Here is a 16,641-nt window from a genome sequence, read left to right as displayed (position 1 = left end):
TAATAAAGTACCCAGAAAGATGCAACGGGAAGCAAACGGTACAGTGTACATATATAGCGTAACAGCAGATAGAAATACACATTAATATAATGCCACTAGATAGGAGAACACTGAGAGAAGCTAAGAAAGCATGTCTGAGCATAGCAATCACAGTAGACCACCACTTGTTCATAGCCATAACACAATGCCATAATAACAATAACATAAAATAGATGAAACCATGCAATGAGGCAATCAAAATCAGGAGCCTTCCGAAACCATCTCTCTATTGACAGGAGCTAGAGTGCAATATACCAGTGCCTCGAAATAACTTAATACGTCTCACAACCCAATGATTTGACTGAGAAAAACAGGCTTCACTGTAAGAAAGAAACAAAGCAGTGTCAGATTGGTAAATAAGGTTATGGACACTTTGTAATGTCAATTGATACTGGCACGTTGTAGTCTTGTAGACCATGCCGATGTCAAATATGGCATACATTTGTTATCAGATAGATAATTTTTTCACCATTAAATTCACAACACTTAATTATTTGAGAGCCTCACCTGTTGTTGCTGTGGCTGCTGTGCAGCTGGTTGCTGTTGGTAATTGGGATAACCAGCATAAGCACCATAACCATACATGTTAGGATCCTGAGGTTGTGCATAACCACCACCGTAAGCCTCATAGCCTTGTCCATAGCCAGCATAGTAACCACCAGCAGCAGCAGAAGCAGCAGCCCCACCCCATTGGTTGGAATCCTGCTGAGGCTGGGAATTTTCACATAAGTATTAGCACTTCAGCTACAGTTAAAACATGCTAAGAAAGAACATTGCTATGCAATGTGACATGAACCTGCTTGTTGGACAGGCTTCGACCCCATGAAAGCCGAACGTTCTGCCCCCCAATTAAGGTCCCTTGCAGCATCAGCAGCGCTTGCTCGGCAGAAGGTCTGAAAATGCGGTGTCAGAGTAACTAGGACGAAAATGCTCGACATATACATTTCAAAGGAACAGCTGAATAAAAAAGAAACAACTGAATAAGAGTCACCTGGTAACGAACTGAACAAAACCACATCTTTTCCCAACAGGGATCTTAACATGGACCACTTCTCCGTAAGGAGCAAAAACTTGTTTCAGGACATCTTCAGTGACGTTGGGATCAAGGCCACCAACGAATATCTAAAGACAAAGACAGACAAAAGTCAACAAAAACTGAAAGATGAATGACTGCTTTGCAGAAAAAAGAATTAAGAACGCACAGTGGTATTGTTAGGATCATTCTCAGACTGAGCTCCTTGAGAATTTGGTACTGTAAATGAAAGCAAAAAAAGTGAAGGAAACATATTGTAAGATTTACGAATATCAAAAGCTATAAAAGAATGCAATCGTGCAAAGGTTTGTTGGGCACTAAAGATGTTGGGTTAACACATATCAGACAGTAAGAACTTGTATACGTGTATTTCATATCATACAAAGAAGAATAGAAGGCATCACATTGTGCAATAAACATTAACGAAGTTAGCCCAACAATAAGAGCACATAGTTATGAAGAATGGTTGTAGAAACAACCTGACAGGTGCAACACTTAACTGACTAAACAACATACTCATGCGGATAAAGATTGCCAGTGAAGAAATAACAGATCATATGAAAATAAAAGCAGCCTAAGACCAAAAACAAAAGGCTGTTTTGAGTGTTAAAATCTCAGCTCAAATCATTGATTTAGCAGAATAAGGAAGGCTCAAACCATGCACGTGCTCATATATATATATATATATATATATATATATATATATATATGTATGTATGTATGTATGTATGTATGTATAAATCCAAGTTCAGGGAAACAAAGGAAAATAAATACAAAGTCAAGGACAACATAACCGAAATTAAATGAAAGAGAATAAAAATTTTACACCCCCCTCCCCACCCAAAAACAAACAAAGGTGTGTACGAAACTATCTTGTAGGAAAAGAAGGAAACAGCTAGTATTTCAAGCTCTACAAGTCCAAAATGAGCAAACAGATTTAATCCTGCCCTCGCTGAAGATGCAATAACAAGGTACCATGCTAACTTACCTGTGTACTTATCAAGAATGGGCGTATGAAAAGAAAATGTGCACTAAATGTATACATAGATGAAAACAGAATAAAACTAGCAACAGAAATAAATGGACAAGGCACCAGAAACTGAAGGAAACCAACTTTGAATTTAGGACATAAATGATTTACACTGACCTAAATGAGGCCACGCATTAAACATGAAATGCATCACAGCTCAGGTCAGTTCCAAGGCTCCTATTCATAGAGCCTGTTGGTATCCTGCTTCCAGATAACATGAGTTCCATGAGTCTACTATCGTTCTAGTGAATTAAATTATCCAAATTCACACTGGGAATGCTGTACTAGGGGGGATGACTTTTTTGAAGATAAGTGGTCGAAACCATGGCCTAGCTTCCATTTGAACACAAGTAATAAAACAACCAAAAAAGACAAACATGAACAGAACAAGGTAACCTCAAGGGGCACCAATCAGCAACATGTAGAAGCTAACAAGTATCAAAGGGGCACGAGGTTAGCCATGCTTACCTCTTTCTTGAACTCCTGTTGTTTTCCTACTTGCTGCAGGACCAATACGCATAGGCCTGGATGAACAAGGCATTCCATTCATTTCCGTCATTGCACGAGCTTGCTCAGTAGGATCACCAAATTTCACAAACCCATAGCCCTTCGAACGCATTGTCAATTTATCAGTCACAACTTTTGCACCCTTCACCGAAGGATAATGAACCCTGAATGTCTCTTGTAATAAGTAATCTGTAACATCTGCTGCCAAATCCCCCACGAAAATAGTATAGTCAGGGGTATCATCACGCTTTTCACCAGCACTGGCCCAGTTCAGCCGGAATGTCAACTCAACATTGGGCATCATTTGCCCATTGTATGTTTGAAGAACTCGCTCTGCAGCTGCACGGCTTGTAAATTCAACAAAGCCATAACCCTGGAGCTGCCCTGAATTCTTGTCACGGATGAGCTTCACAGATTGAACCTGCAAATTAACATAAATGTAATGTAAGTAAAGCGTCAGGAAATCATAAATGCATGGAGAAATATTGCTACCTTGCAGTTCTTGTGATCTGAGCAGCATAACAATAAACATCAACCAGTACACTAAAAACTGGTGCATATAAATAGTTTTGCACAGCAATTTACATGGCTGCTAAACATTATTATCACCCATGTGCGAAAGACAAATTGGGGAAAACAAAAGAAATACAGAAAGCGATGGTTTTAGGTTACTTCACCAGATACAATTCTCGCTAGATCATGGTATCAAACTCACGAAAACAAATTTAAAATTACTGGTTCCAAAATCACATATAACCTAGCCCAAAGCTTGATTATTACAAGAGAATCTAGAAAATCTACCAAGTAACTCGTACCCTTGAGCTTCAGTCGTTAGCAGTCATACGAAATTCACAACAAAATCTACATAAATCATGAGATTTTACAGCGGCACCTATTAGCAACAGCAATGCGCCGTATCTGAAATTCCGAGAAGAGCACAGCCCTAGAAATCATGCGCAAGCACAACCAGCATCAGATCGGACCGCATACCTCCCCGGTGCTGGCGAAGCATCCGTAGATGTAGTTCTCGTCCATCCAGTACTGCAGGTCCCCGATCCAGAGCGTCCTGACCTCGTCCGCCGCCGCGGGGGCCGCCGGCGCCGGCGCTGGAGGCGCGGCGTAGTACGGCTGAGGGGGTGGCGCCTGCCCGTAGTGAGCCTGCGGCGGCTGCTGGGCCCACATCGCCGGCGTCTGCTGCGGCGGCGGCGCGCCGTACTGCTGCGCCATCGGCGGCGGGATCCCACCCCACTGCGGCGGCTGCCCGCCCGCGGGTGGTGGTGGCGCCATACCCGGCTGCTGCTGCGGCGGCGGGGGCTGCTGCATCATGGCGACTCGGCGAGAGGCCCTAACCCTAGCCGAGACGAGACGAGCGCGAGAAAGAGAGAGGAACAGCGGACCAGGAGGAGACGGGGAATGGAGGGGAGAAGTGGAGAACTCGTCACGGTTGAGATTTTGTCTCTACGCGGAGACTTCACGTGGGCCGTGGGCCGTGGGCCGTGTGGTCCAGTTTGTGTCGGTACTTCTTGCTTCGCGTCATACAGCTGGAATGCTGGATTGAGCCTGCACGATGCTGGAGTGATTATATTACCGGATATACTAGTATAAGAAGAAACTTACGTTGGAAGAGCCGGGACGATGCTTCAGTGATTATATTATCCCATATACGGAGTAGTATAAGGAACTTTGCTTTGTCAAAAAAAGAATAGTTAGCCGCATCTCATGAAGATGTTTCAGTGCAGGTCTGGTCATGTTCATGAACCCAAGGCAAAAGGATATTTCTGACAGCATCGTCAAACTTTTAGCAGATATAATATACATCTATATCTTGACCATGTAGTGACATGGTGAACATAGCCAGGTCGGTCAACCTCAGTTGGGTCTGGGTGAGATGTCATAGCACGTCATGAAAACACAGAGTCATCTGTACTCCGGTCGGTATCATCACAAGGTTTTCAAGTAATTCAGAAAATATCTGAATCAATTCTTTAATCTTTATCCACTATGCTCTGAAGAACTCGTTTGCTTGCTGCATAGTGCATATAGCACAGAGGTACACTTAGTGCATCGAAGTCACGCCTTAAAAATAGAACCTGAAGATATATGCATTGTCATGGATAAATCATAGACATCAGATGGGGCCTGCAGACTGGTTCAGGACAAATGCAACATAAATCATGATGCATCCCACGGGATACAGAAATGCAGGACACGAAATCTGATGCTGACAGAGATCGTGGGCACTGATATGGGATCGAAAGGGGCAATCACAGTCACTCTGCTTACATATCGCAATTTGAGGAGGAGGAGGAGGGGGGGGGGGGGGGCAAATATGATTGGAGACTGAAGCATGAATGGGCAGCAACCCAAATTCTGAAGTTCAGAATTTCGTTCAGTACTGACAATTAGACATTCAGACAATAAGAATATATAGATGGATAGCATATGAAAATGCCCGAACCTACAGAAATTTTACATTAAAAGAGCTAGAGTCAATTTATCATGGATTCATGTTACTGTTCTTACATGCTTGAGAAGTCTTACTCCCAAGATATCACAGTAAAGCACAAGACTTCAGATAACCAAAGGCATCTAAAATTCAGTATCACTCACTGGTCACCGGTGCTGATTATCACTCCAAATGCATGACACCTTGTCCAAAATCTCCTTCAAAACCAAAGGGCAGCTTGCAACAAGATGATTGAATCCGTCGGATTCCATGACTGGGCCAAGCATGTTGGGCGAGGCCATGAACCCGATGCAAGCTCGTTGCAGCTGGGAGCAGTTGTGCTGCTCTGCTAAGGCTAGTGTGGTCGCCACCGTTTCCACATCAATGGCTTCGCTGAGCTTACTCTCACACATCAACCTTAGCCTCTCTACTCCATACCGGTCAGCGGCAACTAGCAAGTGCTGCATCGCCGCGTTCCGACCATCATTGCAGCTATCTGGCAGACGATCCGTGTAGATGAAGTGGAGGAGTGCCTCGAAGATTGACGGCTCCACGTCATCGATCCTGATACAGCTTGTAGCTTTCTCCTTCATCGGACCAAAGAGCTCGGCTCTAAACACCGGAGACCGGTAAGCCAGAACACATCTATGGGCACGGAACGATTGGCCATCCACATTGAATGTCACGTCTGCCCCTTCACCATCTTTCAGCATCTCCCCGAAATCCTGGTGCAGGTTCGGCGGCGGGACGACAACCGAGTTCATTTCGTCCTCCACCGTGCGGGACTCGATCACGACAGTCAGGACGCACCTGATCGTCAGGCTGTCCTTGTGGAGGTACGGCGAGCCCGTCAGCAGCTTGGATTTCTCGATGAACTTGATGAAGCCCCAGTTGTCGCTGGCCGGAGAGAAGGTGTGCTTCATGTAGGGGTTGGTCGTCTGCTGGGACATCCTCCCGTCCCTCTCGAGCAGGTTCAGGGTGAACCGGGCCCTGACGCCGGCCGCCAGCTGCCGGTTGAAGTAGTACAGGAATGCGGACACGTGGCCGAGGCAGCCCGCCGTGGCGCCGTCCGGGTAGAACCGGACGGCCCAGTCGCGGCCGCCGGCGGCGAAGGTGCTGGAGCTGACGTACCTGCCGACGCCCATGCCATCGAGCAGCGAGTAGTCGGTCACCTTGAAGTCGTGCACCGCGGTGACGGACTTCGTAAGGCTCGTCGACGACGTCTTGGGCAGGCTGAATACATCCGGGACAGCCGAGCCGCCGCCGTGGTGAGCCGTGTCGAGGAGGGACGACGGCGCGATCGGCTGCGGAGGCCCCGCGACCGATCTTGCATCCATGAGGCCGATCAAAAGCCGCGCGATGAGCTATCCGACCGCCCTCAACGGCGAATCAGCCCTTCGGGGCGGATCGGCGGCGACGGCGAGCAAAGCGGCTAGCGCGCCGTTGATGCAAACCCTAGCTGATGATGGAATCGAACTCGAACATCGTCGGGAATTTTGGGGGAGAGATGGAGGGGAACAGATCCACAGCACGCCCGGGCAGCCTGGTCTTGGAATATCATCAGGGATTGGGAGAGCAACAAATCCCCCGGGGTCGGGCGCCGTTCGTTTAAACCCCTCCCGATGGCTGCGGCGGTGCGACCTGCCGCTGCCGGAGGGAGTCAGGGACGGGACTGGGGGGGGAGGAAGTTCGCGGAAGAAAACCCTCTGCTCCCTCGTGCGCGGTGCGCGCACGGAGAAAACCCCCCGCCGCGGCCCCGCTGCGGTCGTCGGGTCAGGTCAGGTGCGGGAGTGTGCCGTGGGCCCGCTGCCCGTGCGCACGTGTGGGGTCGCTAAAATTTCGTGACCCGACGACATTGGCCCAGCTCTGCGAGAGCCGCGGAGGCCCAATGCAAAGGGCCCGGTCTGTAGCCGCGGCGGCTGGCCAGGAGACGGATCGAAGCCCAGAGGCCAGAGCTCAGGAGACAGATCGTCTGAGATTGCTAGTTGCACGGCAAAGGACAAGCTCCACTTCCTCCGTGCACATGGCGCGGATGGCACTTGGGCATGAGCGACAGAGAGCTATGTATATGTTCAAACAAGAAAGCATAGCTAAAAATAATAGTAAACACTTCAAAACCTTCGCGCACGTTCCAAGCGAGAGGAGTTCCAATGCAGAGTTTGCAGCAAACAGTTCACATGATAACAAGATCTCGACTACAAAAGGTAAAACTCAGCGCTAGACTGAACAAAGAACTCCTTACTGATCAATTCTGGCTGATGTGGTCGTCTAAAATCTCCTTTGTAACCAAAGGGCAGCTTGCACTGAGATGCTTGAATCCCTCTGTTTCCATGACAGCGCCAAGCACATCTCGACAGTCAATGAATTTCAGGCAAACATCTCTGAGCTGCACGCACTGGTGCTGCTCGGCTAAAGCTAGCGTGGTTGCAACTGCCTGCACGTCAAGCCAACTGCACAGCTTCTCTTCGCGCATCAAGCGTAGCCTGTCCAACCCATACCGATCTGCGGCAACTAGCAGGTGCTGCATTGCCACAATCCTATCCGCGTTGTCATTGCAGTCATCTGGCACGGAATCTGTTTAGGGACCAGTTTGGTAGAGCTCCCGGAAATGATTCTCTGCTGAATCCAGTAATAGCTCTGCCAAACAGTTTTTCAGAGAGAAGTGATTCTCTGCTAATTCTGTGGAGTGATTCTCTGAAATGAACTAAGAGGCTGGAAGCTGAAAAAAGTAGCTTCTCCTGATTCTGTGAAGTGATTCTTCATCCTGATTTTAAGAGTTTATGCTAGAGAATGACCTTTAGCCATAAAATCACTTCTCTTAGAGAATCAGCTCCCACAGAGAATCAGCATAAGTTGGAGCTCTACCAAACTGGCCCGAAGTAGAGTAGCCACCCGAAGACAGTCGGCTCCATGTCATGGATCTTGATGTGCTGCGTCGCCTTCTCCTTCATCTCGCCGAAAAGCTCCGCCCTGAAGACCACGGACCGCGCGGCCAGAACGTACCTGTGGGCATGGAACAATTGGTCGCCCACACTGAATGTCACATCCGTGCCTTCCCCGTCCTTCAGCATGTTGGCAAGATCTTGATGCAGGTTTGACTGAGGGACTTCGATGGCCATCTTGGTCTGCCGTTGGGCCTGTTTGGCTCCGCTTCTAGCCCCGCTTCTTAGCAATTTTAAGCGGCTACCCGGCCAAACGCTTCGCTTCTTGAAGCGCTTCCCCCGCCAGCGCTTCCCCGACCTCGTTCAGAAACGCGGGTAACGAGCAGCGGGAGCGGACCAGCTTCTAGACCGCTTCCCCGCGCCGGCCCCTGCCTCCCCGCGCCGGCCCCCGCCTCCCCCCGCGCGCCGACCCCCGCCTCCCCCCGCGCCGGCCCCCGCGTCCCCCCGCGTCCCTCCCCCGCCCCACGCGCCGGCCCCCGCCTCCCCCGCGCCCCGCGGCGGCCCCTGCGCCGCTCCCCCGCCTCCCCCCGCGCCGGCGGCCCCTCCCCCGCCCCACGCGCCGGCCCCCGCCTCCCCCGCGCGCCGGCCCCCGCTTCCCCGCTCTGGCCCCCGCCTCCCCCCGCCCCCGCGGCGGCCCCGGCGCCGCTTCCCCGCGCCGGCCCCCGCCTCCCCCCGCGCCGGCGGCCCTTGCGCAGCTCCCCCGCGCCGGCCTCCGCTCCCCGCGCCCGCCTCCGCCCCCGGCCTCTGCCCCCGCTCCCCGCGCCCGGCGGCGGCCCCCGCCCCCCGTGCCCCGCGCCGGCCCCGCCCCCGAGCCCGCCTCCGCCCCCGCGCCCGCCTTCGTCCCCGTGCCCGGCGCCGGCCCCCGCCCCCGCGCCCTGCGCCGCCCTGCGCCGGCCCCCGCCCCCGCCCCCGGCGCCGGTCTGCGCCGGCCCACCCCCCCCCCCCCACCCGCCCTGCGCCGGCTTTTGGCTCCTAATTGCATGATTAATTGTATCATTATCTTGCTTGACAGTAATCTATGATTAATTTTATGATATATTAATTGTTAATAATTTATAAACAAGTTTCAGCTGTGCCAAACAGGGCCTGTGACCAGCTGCTTCTCTTGCCAGCTAACCACCAGCTGGTTTCTGAATAAGTTTCAGCTGTGCCAAACAGGGCCGTTTAATGATAGTTAGGACGCACCTGATCGTGAAGCGATCGTTGGACCTGAGTAGCAACTCCTTCAGATGAGATTTCTTGATGAACAGACTGCCCCACTTCTCGTGACCTGTCGGCTCATCGGTGCTGTGGCTGCGAGTCACCCGTACCCTTTTCCCATCGCTAGTCCTCCACACCTTTCTTCTCTCCCTTCCTCCTCTTGCTTTTTACCCTGAATTACGATCTTTGTCGAGTAAACTTAAACTGAACTTGGTCCTCCTAGGCGCTGCCGATCCTCCTCCAAGGAAACACAGGTAGATCGACACACAATCAGCAAGTCCCTTCATCCAGCATCCGTTGGGGTAGAGCCTACAGCATCCATCGGGGTTGAGCCTGATGTTCCAGTCGCAGCCGCCGCCGCTGAAGGTTCTGGAGCTAACGTACTTGCCAATGCCCACGCCTTCGAGCAGCGAGAAGTTGGTAACCTCGAAGGTGCGCGTCGCCGTGATGCTCTCCATTACAAATCTTGACGACTTCTCCGGTAGAATTTGTTTGACTCGCGAGCTGTTAGCCATGGTGGAGATGGCGCAATGGAGAAAGGGCAACGGGCGAAAAGCTTGAAGAGAACACGGCCACGCCCTTCACGATCATCTTATAAGTACCAGAACTAGGAGGACTCCTAGGCCTGTGCAACTCCAATTAGTACTGGCCGGAGAGATACGATGAAAAAAAAATAAGAGTTTCAGTTTTAAATTAATTTGAAGATAAATCATAACCATGATGAAAATTGTATACAGAAAATGAACATATCTAAACATACTCATCAAGTGATTTAAGATATAACATTGCAGCAGCAAGATCAACCCTAATCAGATCGTACTAGGCATGAAAGATATAGTTAGGGACAGAAAACCGTACATTTCTTGCCTGACCGGAATAACCGGGTAAAGAAGACGACAGCGACGATCAGCACCTCCGCGCGCTTGACGACGCCGAGTCACGCCCCACTGATGAGGAAGAAGACGAGCCGTGGCGATGAGGACGCAGAGGACGGCAATGTGGAAGCGTTCGAGCGGCCGCGCAGAGCACTTCCCAAAAACCTTATTCGCTCTCTCCCGGCGCAGGATTAAGGACGAGATTCCGGAGACCCGCTCTCCCGATCGCCGGTGCACGCCGACAAATGGGATGAAGTAGCGTATGCGGCGGCGCAGCAGGCAGGTTGAAGTGTGTTGTGCGTCTTCTGTATATGTTTTTTCCTTCGGCACCCACGCGTATTTATAGGAAGGAACCACTAGGGTTTTTGGCGTCCCAAAAACCAAGTCGGTTACTGAGTCCTAAAATTCCGCGCGTGAAATCTGTAACAGATTCGAAGTGGCAAAATAAATCTGCGTGAAATCCGTAACAGATTCGAAGTGGCAAAACAAATCTGCAAAAGGAAGTCGCGTGCCCGCAAGGATTGGACCGGATTTTGGCGGACCATTCACGCGCACGTCGCGTGCCCTTCGCCCGAGACCGGCGAGGCGAGCAAGCGCACGCGTGTGTTTTTCTTTCTTCCTCTCACCCACACTTGCAAGAGCATGGAGAGCATCCAACTATTTAAGTTAGGTTTTCTCCACCTCCACTAGCAAGGTGGGACTAAGTCGTTGCCATGCACTTTTGCACTAATGGGTCTTTGAGATTTTATTGAAATTATTTGGATTTACATGGTGGGCTTTTGGACTAATAGGCCCAAATATTCCAACAAAATATATATTGCATTGTAATCAAACCATTGCCTATTTTGTGCATTGAGGACTTCTTTACGTTGAGAACAAGGACTGGAGTATAGGTCAGGGAGACAAGGAAAGATGCTGGATATGAATGATCCAAGGGGAGAAACAATACCCTTCTGATCATGAGTTCGTGACAATAGCAGATGACATGGGCAGAGGCTGAGAGGTTCTCCTAGAGTTATCACTATAGATGGCTGTTGAAAATAATAATGCATGCTTGAGAAGGTTCTACAAGAATTTGAAAATGGCAAGAGTGAGAAGTTGTCATGCTTCATGGTAAGACAAGAAGTCTCTAGAATTATATATTTTGCATAGTTGTATAAGGATGATGAAAATTCTAAAGATAGATATTTTGTAAATAAGAGTGTGGAAGTTGCCACATGGCAACACCACAACATCCATAAGCACCTATAAATAGGGGTATTCTCATCTCCCTTGCCATATCATAGCATAAGGGGTCTTAAGCAGGAGGTGGCATGGTAGTAATACAGTGCAGTAGTGTCATGATAGGGCAGCCACGTAGGGAGTGCACGAGTCTTTGTGTTGTATCAAGTTTATCGTGGTGAATAAAGAGTTGAGTCCCCATATAGTGTTGGTCTCCGTACTGGCGTCGGTGTCAAGATCTCCTTAGAGTAGTGTGGGTTTAGGATCCACTGAATAAGTAGTAGCACGCTACTTTGTGCCGCTTCTAGAAAGTCGGTGCATCGAGGCGCCAGTTTCTTAACAATGGCCAAACGGGCCGTCCGGCCCAGCACGACACAAGGGCAAGATCATCGTGCCGGCCATGTCGGCCTGCTAGGCCGTGGCAAGCGGAGCTGAGAGGTCGGTGGCCGGCGGGAGTTTGAAGTGCGGAGGAAGGTCGGAGCGGCAGCCAACGGAGCGGGGAGGCTGTGCGGGAGGCCGGAGTGAGAAGACCACGTCGTCCATGGTCATGGTTGTCTTATATCTATAAAATTTAGAAAATAATTGTATGCCTGAATTAGAACTTCTAAACCTACTTAAAACTGTCGTGACAACTGAATCGTAACTATATAAGTTGTCGGCCAATCAGAAAAGATCAGATATCCCATATTTTTTTAAAAGAAGGTTCAAATAACTCCCCTTAAATATGGCGAAAGTCTGTATAATAAACTTCTAAACTATTTTTAATTCTATTTTACCCTTAGTATGATTATATTTTTTTGAAATAAAACCTTAGTACCATTAGTCTTTTTCTGTTTACATGAATCGATAGGTTAAGCCATCGCAGTAGAATTGACGCATGACTTTTACTCTTTCGATGTTGGTTGTCTTTTAAAACATGGAAAATACATTAGAGTTTCGGACGTACGACAAATAGAAACTGTTTAACTAAACTCCTTGAGACGCGAGCTTGTCTAAAATATCCAACAAGACGAAAGGGCAGCTTGCGGCGAGATGATCAAACCCTTCGCTTTTCATGACAGCACCAAGCACACCCCGTGAAGATATAAACCGGATACAGGCGTTCTTGAGCTCCACGCAGTGGTGCTGCTCGGCCAAAGCGAGTGTGGTCGCACCCGTCTCCGCGTCGATGCTGCTGCACATCTTCGCTTCGCACATCAGCCTCAGCCTGCCCAGCCCATACCGATCCGCGGCGACCAGCAGGTGCTGCAACGGCGGGACATTTCCGTCGGCGCCGCAGTCATCCGGCAGAGCATCCGTGTAGACGAAGTGGAGGAGCGCCTCGAAGGTGGAAGGCTCCACGTCGTCGACCTTGATGTGCCTCGCAGCCTTCTCCTTCATCGGGCCGAAGAGCTCCGGCCGCCAGGACGCACCTGTGAGCCGGGAACAACTGGCCGCCCACACTGAACGTCACATCCGCGAGCATGCTCGCGAGGTCCTGCAGCAGGTTCGACTCCGGGACGGCAATGGCGCCGCTCACTGCATCTTCGACACGGGGAGGTTTTATGACGGTCAAGACACACCTGATCGTGAAGCGGTTGTTGTTGCCGCGCAGCACCGGCTGCAGGCTGGATTTCTCGATGAAGTTGCTCCAGCCAACGCCGTGAATCGCCGAGTCGACGAAGGTATACTGGCCGTTTTGCTGCTCCGCCACCTGACCATCTTTGCCCAGGATACTCAGGCTGAACTTAACCCTCTCACCCGCCTGCCCTCCTTGAGGACTCAGGTAGGCCGAGACATGAGCTTTGCTGTCCGCTTTGTCTCCGTCAGGGAAGAGCTCGATCATCCAGTGGCAGCCGCCAACGCTGAAGTTTCTCGAGGTGACGAACTTGCCGAGGCCCATGCCTTCGAGCAGCGGGAAGTTGATCACCTCGAAGTTGTGCGCCGCGGTGGTGGCCTGTGTCAGGCAACTCGACGACGTCTCCGGCAGGGATTGGTCGTTGGCCGACGAAGCAGAGGCGTCAGCCATGGCGAAAGGTAGGAGGAGGGTTGAATAGAGGGCAAAGGGAAAATTAACAAATCCACACCGCACCCTGGCCGCCTAGCTCACCGATGTAATTACCTCTTCCGCTGGCATCTCCTGTAAATCGGGCGCATCCATGCTGTGTGGGCAGCAACCAGACGGGTTCCAGTGCCACGAAGGTCATCTCGATTGTCGTCATCGCTACGCATGATGGCGCGTGACAGGACGCCAGCGGTGGACGAGCGCTCGGACGCTGTAGTTCGCGGGCTAACCAGTTCATTAATCATTAGTGGTGCTGCGGCAGGAGCGGCTGGTTGGACCGTGGTCGAGCTGCAAGGCCCGAGCGGTGCGGTTGATGCGGAGGTGCGCAACGCCTGTGGACATCCGCTGCATCGCCACTGACCGCCTCAACGAGTCGTCATACCAGTATGCCGCCGCCGCCACATTTCAGTAAACTGGTAGATGTCATTGCTTCTTTGCTTTACTTATAGATCCTGCCATTCCTGAAGCCTTACCATCCAAGGCAAAAGAACACCTTTCTATATCACTCACAATCGTCCAGTCACAGGCAGCATCACTGACCATTGTGGCCGCTGTTATTCAAGACAACGCTCTATATCTCCAAGGATTAAATAGGCAGTGAAAGCACGAACGACGTTACGTTAGCAACACGTACGCAAGTTCTATGGGCGCGGCGTAGCGCGCCGCCCGTCCTAGTTATATTATACATACAGGATAAGGAGTTAGCGTATTGTCCCAAGGCCAGGATTACTAGCTAATTCGTCGAGGATACTGATCGAGTACGAACTGTGAACAGCCAAAACTCTAGGTACACTACTGAGACATGACACATGAGCAGGTTTTTTACCGGCGCTCGTGCCGTCGGGGTACACGCTGAGGTTCCAGTCGCAGCCGCCGACGCTGAAGTTGCACGAGCTGACAGTGTTTGCCGACGTCCATGCCCTCAAGCGAGCAGCGAGAAATCGGGCACCTGGAACTTGTGTGCCACGGTGACGCTAGCTGTGTGTCAGGCATGTCGACGACACGTCTCTCGCCGGGGAACTGGTTGCTCGATGAAGAGCTTGAGTTGCTAGCCATGGCAAAGACAGATGAATACACGGTAGTATAGTAGGGCTAAAAAAGGTTGAAGAAAAGCTTGCCCAAGTCAACGTTCGTGTCACAGATAGATGAATACGTTTAGAGAGGTTGACATGAAAGTGTTTCAGCACTTGGCAGAAATCATGATGATCGATATATAGATCGGCCCAACTTGGCATGCAGCCAATAGCAACACTGAAACCAACTGGAGTTCTGGTTACATGGAATCAATATCCAACCGAGCGGGAACCGGCACAAGCTGTTGGAGTGCATGAACGAAATAACCTCACGTGAAGCAAATAAGAGGGTGGACTTGATAAAATGAAAATTATCTGCACCAAACTATAAGAACGAAGATCTTTTTTTTTGAAACTAGCTATATAAGAAGATCAACAATGAAGACTAGTGAAATTTATCGTGTTTTTCCAGTGCCATCGGCCACAATGATCCGGCCGCTGATGTTTTTCTGCCAAGATTTTCAGAAAAAATTTGAACAAAGCCTATTCACCCCCCTCTAGACCTAGTGTTGGTCCTTTCAACATTATTCTTGAATACGAATTCAGCCATGCAACAAGCTGAGTGATACACTGGTCATATAAGAGAAATCTGATAAGAGGTAGAACTGCAACTCATTACTCTAGCTTACTCTTGCATGACTAAGGACTTTATCAGTTTTTTCTAGTGCCACCAGGCAGACAGACACACATTATTCTTGAATAGTTCAGCCATGCAATAGGCCACACACTGATACCGTGCTCACGTGAGAGAAATCTGATAAGAGCAACAACTAAGACTCATAGCTCTTGCAACCTTGCATGATCAGAGATGCTGCACACTCGTCCTCCTCCTCCCGAATGTGGCAGTCTTCTCTGAAATCTCCTCTAGGATCAAAGGGCAACTTTCCTTGAGATGTCTGAACCCATCGGTTTCCATGATAGGACCGAGCACGTCCCTTAAGGCAATAAATCTGAGGCAGGCATCTTTGAGCCGTTCACAGTTGTGCTGCTCCGCCAAAGCTAGGGTGGTGGCAACCGTCTGCACATCAATGCCCTGGCATGGCTTGGCTTCGCACAACGCCCTCAGCCTCTCAAGTCCGTATCTGTCCGCAGCAACCAGCAAGTGCTGCATTGTCGTATTTTCGTCAGAGTTGCAGCTATCTGGCAGGGAATCGGCGTACATGAAGTGAAGAAGCCCTTCAAAGATGGTAGGATCCATGTCGTTGATCTTAACAGGCTGTGCAGAATTCTTGTTCAGTGGGCCAAAGAGCTCCGCATCGAAGACAGGTGATCTTGCAGACAGCACACACCTGTGGGCATGGAACAGGTGGCCATCTACGTCGAATGTGACGTCGACGCCCTTGCCATCCTTCAACATGTGCTCAAGATCTTGGTGCAAGTTTGCCGGTGGGACACTGATGGTTGTGTTCGCATCTTCAGTTCGGGACTTGAAGACAGTTAGAAGACACCTGATGGTGAGGGAGTCGTCGTTGAGGTACAGAAAGTGTCGCAACTTGTATTTCTCAATGAAAGAAGGAATGCCCCAACTCCATTCTCCATGTTCCACATTGAAGGTACGCATCCATGGCCTGTCGTCTCCCAGCATCGGAAGCTTCGATACTCTACCATCTCTATGCACCATACTTAGGCTGACCTTCGCCCTCACGCTCGTCGCTTCTCCTCCGCTAAATTAAAGCACAAGAACACCGAGACAACGGCATCTTGGTTCTCCTTCCAGAGCCCGTCCGGGCAGAGCCTGATGTTCCAGTCGTAGCCGCCGACGGTGAAGGTGCTCGAGCTCACGAACTCGCCGATGCCCATGCCGTCGAGCTGCGAGAAATCGGTCACTTCGAAGTTGTGCGTGGCGGTGAAGGTCTCCGTCACGCACCTCGACGACTTCGTCTCGTGTAAGCCCTCCTGGCCATGTCTGGCAGCAGCAGAGGCCGAGTCGTTGTTGGCCATGGCATAGACGCACGTACAGGAAAGAAAAGCTTGTGTGGGCTTATAAGCTTATTGTTTCTGATCGTAAGCTTGAAGAAACCATAGAGACGTCCTTGCATTGCTGTGTTCTTGTACGACGCGTACACAGGAAAGTTATTATGCCTAAACATACTAGGACTCCGAGGCCTACGGGAATACCAAGATCACAAGAGCCCCATTGTGATCTTTCAAAAAAAAAGAAAGAAAGACAAGAGCCCAATTGTAGAAAGATTGGACTCTAGTTATATGGGTGGCAATATGATTGTGGACCT

At 50.3% G+C, this 16,641-nt stretch overlaps 3 protein-coding genes and 2 pseudogenes across 3 annotated transcripts; all 5 read right to left on the bottom strand.

Annotated features, from left to right (window-relative positions):
- Positions 1-4,032, bottom strand: LOC112899785 (polyadenylate-binding protein RBP45-like). Its single transcript, XM_025968391.1, has 7 exons — positions 3,600-4,032; positions 2,571-3,030; positions 1,242-1,291; positions 1,031-1,161; positions 836-932; positions 547-750; positions 1-359 (listed from the first exon to the last, which is right to left on the bottom strand). Exons 1-7 carry the CDS (start codon positions 3,933-3,935, stop codon positions 357-359), a joined length of 1,281 nt encoding a protein of 426 aa, XP_025824176.1. The 5' UTR covers positions 3,936-4,032; the 3' UTR covers positions 1-356.
- Positions 4,033-5,066: 1,034 nt separating this feature from the next.
- LOC112899786 (BTB/POZ and MATH domain-containing protein 2-like) lies at positions 5,067-6,800 on the bottom strand. Its single transcript, XM_025968392.1, has one exon. The coding sequence runs from the start codon at positions 6,390-6,392 to the stop codon at positions 5,223-5,225; it is 1,170 nt and encodes a 389-aa protein (XP_025824177.1). The 5' UTR covers positions 6,393-6,800; the 3' UTR covers positions 5,067-5,222.
- A 500-nt stretch (positions 6,801-7,300) lies between these two features.
- Positions 7,301-9,712, bottom strand: LOC112900863 (annotated as a pseudogene).
- Positions 9,713-12,259: 2,547 nt separating this feature from the next.
- On the bottom strand, positions 12,260-13,301 carry LOC112900862 (annotated as a pseudogene).
- A 1,911-nt stretch (positions 13,302-15,212) lies between these two features.
- On the bottom strand, positions 15,213-16,351 carry LOC112900861 (BTB/POZ and MATH domain-containing protein 2-like). Its single transcript, XM_025969651.1, has 2 exons — positions 16,056-16,351; positions 15,213-15,936 (listed from the first exon to the last, which is right to left on the bottom strand). Exons 1-2 carry the CDS (start codon positions 16,349-16,351, stop codon positions 15,213-15,215), a joined length of 1,020 nt encoding a protein of 339 aa, XP_025825436.1.
- Between the last annotated feature and the right edge of the window lie 290 nt (positions 16,352-16,641).

This window comes from Panicum hallii, chromosome 7, assembly GCF_002211085.1.
Source record: "Panicum hallii strain FIL2 chromosome 7, PHallii_v3.1, whole genome shotgun sequence".
Lineage (NCBI taxonomy): Eukaryota > Viridiplantae > Streptophyta > Magnoliopsida > Poales > Poaceae > Panicum > Panicum hallii.
This window is presented reverse-complemented; position numbering and strand designations above follow the sequence as displayed.